The 3,452-nt window shown below is 46.0% G+C and overlaps 2 protein-coding genes across 2 annotated transcripts; both read right to left on the bottom strand.

Moving 5' to 3' along the window:
* Window positions 1–27: 27 nt before the first annotated feature.
* On the bottom strand, window positions 28–389 carry H257_12092 (hypothetical protein; the record flags this gene model as incomplete). Its single annotated transcript, XM_009839203.1, has 2 exons — window positions 28–40; window positions 100–389. 2 exons carry the CDS (start codon window positions 387–389, stop codon window positions 28–30), a joined length of 303 nt encoding a protein of 100 aa, XP_009837505.1.
* Window positions 390–580: 191 nt separating this feature from the next.
* On the bottom strand, window positions 581–1,158 carry H257_12091 (hypothetical protein; the record flags this gene model as incomplete). The annotated part of the gene is made up of 2 exons (XM_009839202.1): window positions 581–970; window positions 1,015–1,158. The coding sequence occupies 2 exons, from the start codon at window positions 1,156–1,158 to the stop codon at window positions 581–583; spliced, it is 534 nt and encodes a 177-aa protein (XP_009837504.1).
* Between the last annotated feature and the right edge of the window lie 2,294 nt (window positions 1,159–3,452).

Genomic DNA, 3,452 nt, shown 5'->3' with positions numbered 1-3,452 from the left:
GGGTGACACTGGGTGTGTCGACTTCCTTCAGAGCAGCATCCTGACGAAGCATATATGAGGATGGGATGTGTCCAAAGTCCAGTACGGACAACATCGAACGAGTCCCATTTCTTGTATCCCTTGTCATACACGTGTTGGGATGGCGCCTTCGTCGGCTTGCTTGGGGTGTCGATGGTGGCATTCAGCGGGTGCTGGATGGACACTGAGCCGTCGGACCCGCGCACACTCATGGCCACTGCACGGCGGACTGGCGCGGCGGATCGTTTGGATCCTTGGAGCTGTTGCTCCTTCTTGGCCATGGACTTCTCCCATGCGCTCATGTCTGAAAAGTAATCCTGCAAGTACGAGGCATTCTCACGGATCTGGCGCTGCACAGCCAAGCTTTCCATGATGTGTGTTGGAGTTGGCGCAATAATGTCGAGCAAGAACGACTGCTTGGAAAAATATCGAAATACCGGATAAGGTTTTTCGAACAGGCAATTATCCGTACAAACAAAAGCTCAAACCCCGAACCCCCGCCAACTCTGGTCGGAGTTTCGGGGTGTTCCTACAATGACTACCAATGAGTAGGCTATCATTACTACTTATTGACGTTCTTGGTCGCAATGCGGCTGACGATGGCATCGCTGAGCGTGGTCACTTGCAGCTCCAGGTCCTGAATCTTGTAGTGCTTCTTCAACACTTGGATGTGTTCGGGAGTCAAGTGGGCGTGGTTTTCGATGGAAGTCACAGGTTTCAGCACGCCATCAATGCCGACTGTGTCGAGGGCGGTAGCATCGTCGAACACGCACACAAGGACCTGGGTGGCTTGGTTGCTGATGCCGAAGCGGCGGAGCGAATCTGTGACGTTGCGCGTCCCTGACAGATTGAAGACAAGTTCCGAGTGGAGCGAGTTCGTGGTCATCGAGTGGTTTTGCACCGAGAGGAGCGCGCGAGACGCGGCGGCGTGGATTTGGAACAGGCTCACGACCTACCATCGAGGGATGAGTCGAGTGGGGAGAGGAGGTTGTGTACCGTGTCTGCATTAATGAGGGCGACGTTGAGTTCGTTGGACAGGATCTTGTGCAGCAGCGACGCACTGCTCTTCACGTCGGTGTAGTACGCCAAATACAGCGACCTGCCGCAAAACAGCTCGTACACATGGGATGAGGTCGTCATCGGTGGAGGTGGATAAGCAATATCCGGATACAAGTTGTATCCGGATATTGCTCGGTCAAGCATATACTACGTACTAGTAACTTAGTATATTTCAAATATATGCGTCGGCGCCTCTGCAATGAACACTACTCCCCACACTACGTACAACCCCCCTACACCCCCACTACACCATTTTTCAATTGACTTGGACATTTTCTCGATGGATTCGGTTGATATACCATTGGATTGAGTGACGTGCCCATTCGAAGGAATGAGTGCCAAATGGATTTGGTACCCACTTTCGGTGTGCCCATTGGATTTGGCACAACCCCCTCGTGTGCCCATTCGATATGCCCATGCGCCTTATAGAATTGGTTTGTACCCAACCAAACAACCTTTAGATCATTCGAAAGTGTCGAGCACTCTTTAGAGTTGGCAATTGCTTTTTCTAGAACATCGGACGGGGGGTTCTACAATTCTCGCGCGCTTTTCGTCACTTTCAAATCTTCCGCGTGACAGTCAACCATGGACAACACAGCACCCCAATCGCTACCCAAACGAACGTACAAACGCATTCCGTTGTCGACCAAGAAGCGCATATAGTGTAGTTGATGCGTTCAATAACGCGATGGACTGGAAGCGCGTCGCTCAAGCGAACGGCGTCAACATCAGCAGCGCACGAAATTAGCTGCATCTGGACTTGTTAACGTCGAAACGACGAGGTATGAAAGTCGAGTCTTCACGATCTAACATTGTCATGAAGGGGGAAACAAATCATGACTCCTGACGGAGGAAAACGTCGACATGCTGCAAAGTTGGGTGGAGCATGACGTCCAAATCACGCTCCAAGAGATCAAAGATCGATTGGCGCTTGATTTGGGCATCGAGGTGTCCACATCGACTTTGCATCGTGAACTCGACAAACGTGTGTTCACGTACATTTTATTTTCATTTCTGAGTTTTCCTAATTGAATGCAAGCACGACACTTTTGAATGATCTAAAGGTTGTTTGGTTGAGTACAAACCAATTCTATAAGGCGCATGGGCATATCGAATGGGCACACGAGGGGGTTGTGCCAAATCCAATGGGCACACCGAACGTGGGTACCAAATCCATTGGGCACTCATTCATTCGAATGGGCACGTCACTCAATCCAATGGTAAATCAACCGAATCCATCAAGAAAATGTCCAAGTCAATTGAAAAATGGTGTAATACCATCAGCAAACGTCCACGTCGCACACAACTGTCAATGCCCGTTGCTTGTGACCAGTAAACCCAAATACATTTCAGAGCTTCATTCTACAAGAAAATATTACTCTGAACAAAGATATAATACTTACGCTCTAACCAATGCGCTGCGAATGACACTGGGAATTATTAAATCGAGTATCTAATATATATACTAATCGGTGGGACCTGGGGCAACATTTTCCTGCTCGGCGCGGACAGTTTCAACTGTGTGGTCAACGTATCCCTGCGCGGTGGATGTGTGGTACGAGCATAATCATACCGAAGCCCTCTCCTCGGCAAACCTACCCTCGCAATCCAACGTCCACCAAGCCGCCAAATCGTCCTACCAAGGCCCGAACTCCAGCACGCCCAACCCAGCCTCTGCGTGTCTACAAAAATGTCCCCAAAAAGTCCCGCGCGAGAAAGCTTACCCCTCCCGATCAAGCCTCCGCCCGTACACTACATTGGCCTGTGCAACAAAGCGACCAAGCCAATCTCCCAATTTAGTCTCACCAAACTGTAACGTTTTCTTGTCTCATTGTATTATTAAACAAAAACACATTTTTCGAAATTAATATACTAATATTTATTTCATTATTAGGTCTAATATTATTAATTGTATCTTCTTTTAATTTTATAACATTATATTTAGCTATAGAATTACAAAGTATATCTTTTATATAATAACTGCTTTAAAAAAAATCACTACTATCTATAGAAGCTGCTTTAAAATATTTTATTTTAGGTTCTATAGCTTCAACTTTTATATTACTAGGTATTTCAATAATTTATGGTGTTTTACTTTAAATTTTGGTAATATTTTTTGAATTTTATCTATTGTTTTTTACTTTTGAAAATATAAATTCAATAATTGGTTTTACAAACGGTTCTTTATTTATTTGAACAGGTATTATTTTCTAAATGGGCTCAGCTTCTTTTCATTTTCGGTTACCTGATGTTTATGAAGGTGCTCATAGCACTTGGATATAGTACTGAGAGGTGCAAATTATCCCACTGTTTGTCCGATTAAAATTCTGTCAAGTAGTGATTTTCTCACTATCTATCCGACTTCGACCGTATGA

This window comes from Aphanomyces astaci, assembly GCF_000520075.1.
Source record: "Aphanomyces astaci strain APO3 unplaced genomic scaffold supercont1.38, whole genome shotgun sequence".
NCBI classification, from domain to species: Eukaryota; Oomycota; class Saprolegniomycetes; order Saprolegniales; family Verrucalvaceae; genus Aphanomyces; species Aphanomyces astaci.
Note: the sequence above shows the minus strand (reverse complement) of the source record. Positions and strands in the feature narration are given on the sequence as shown.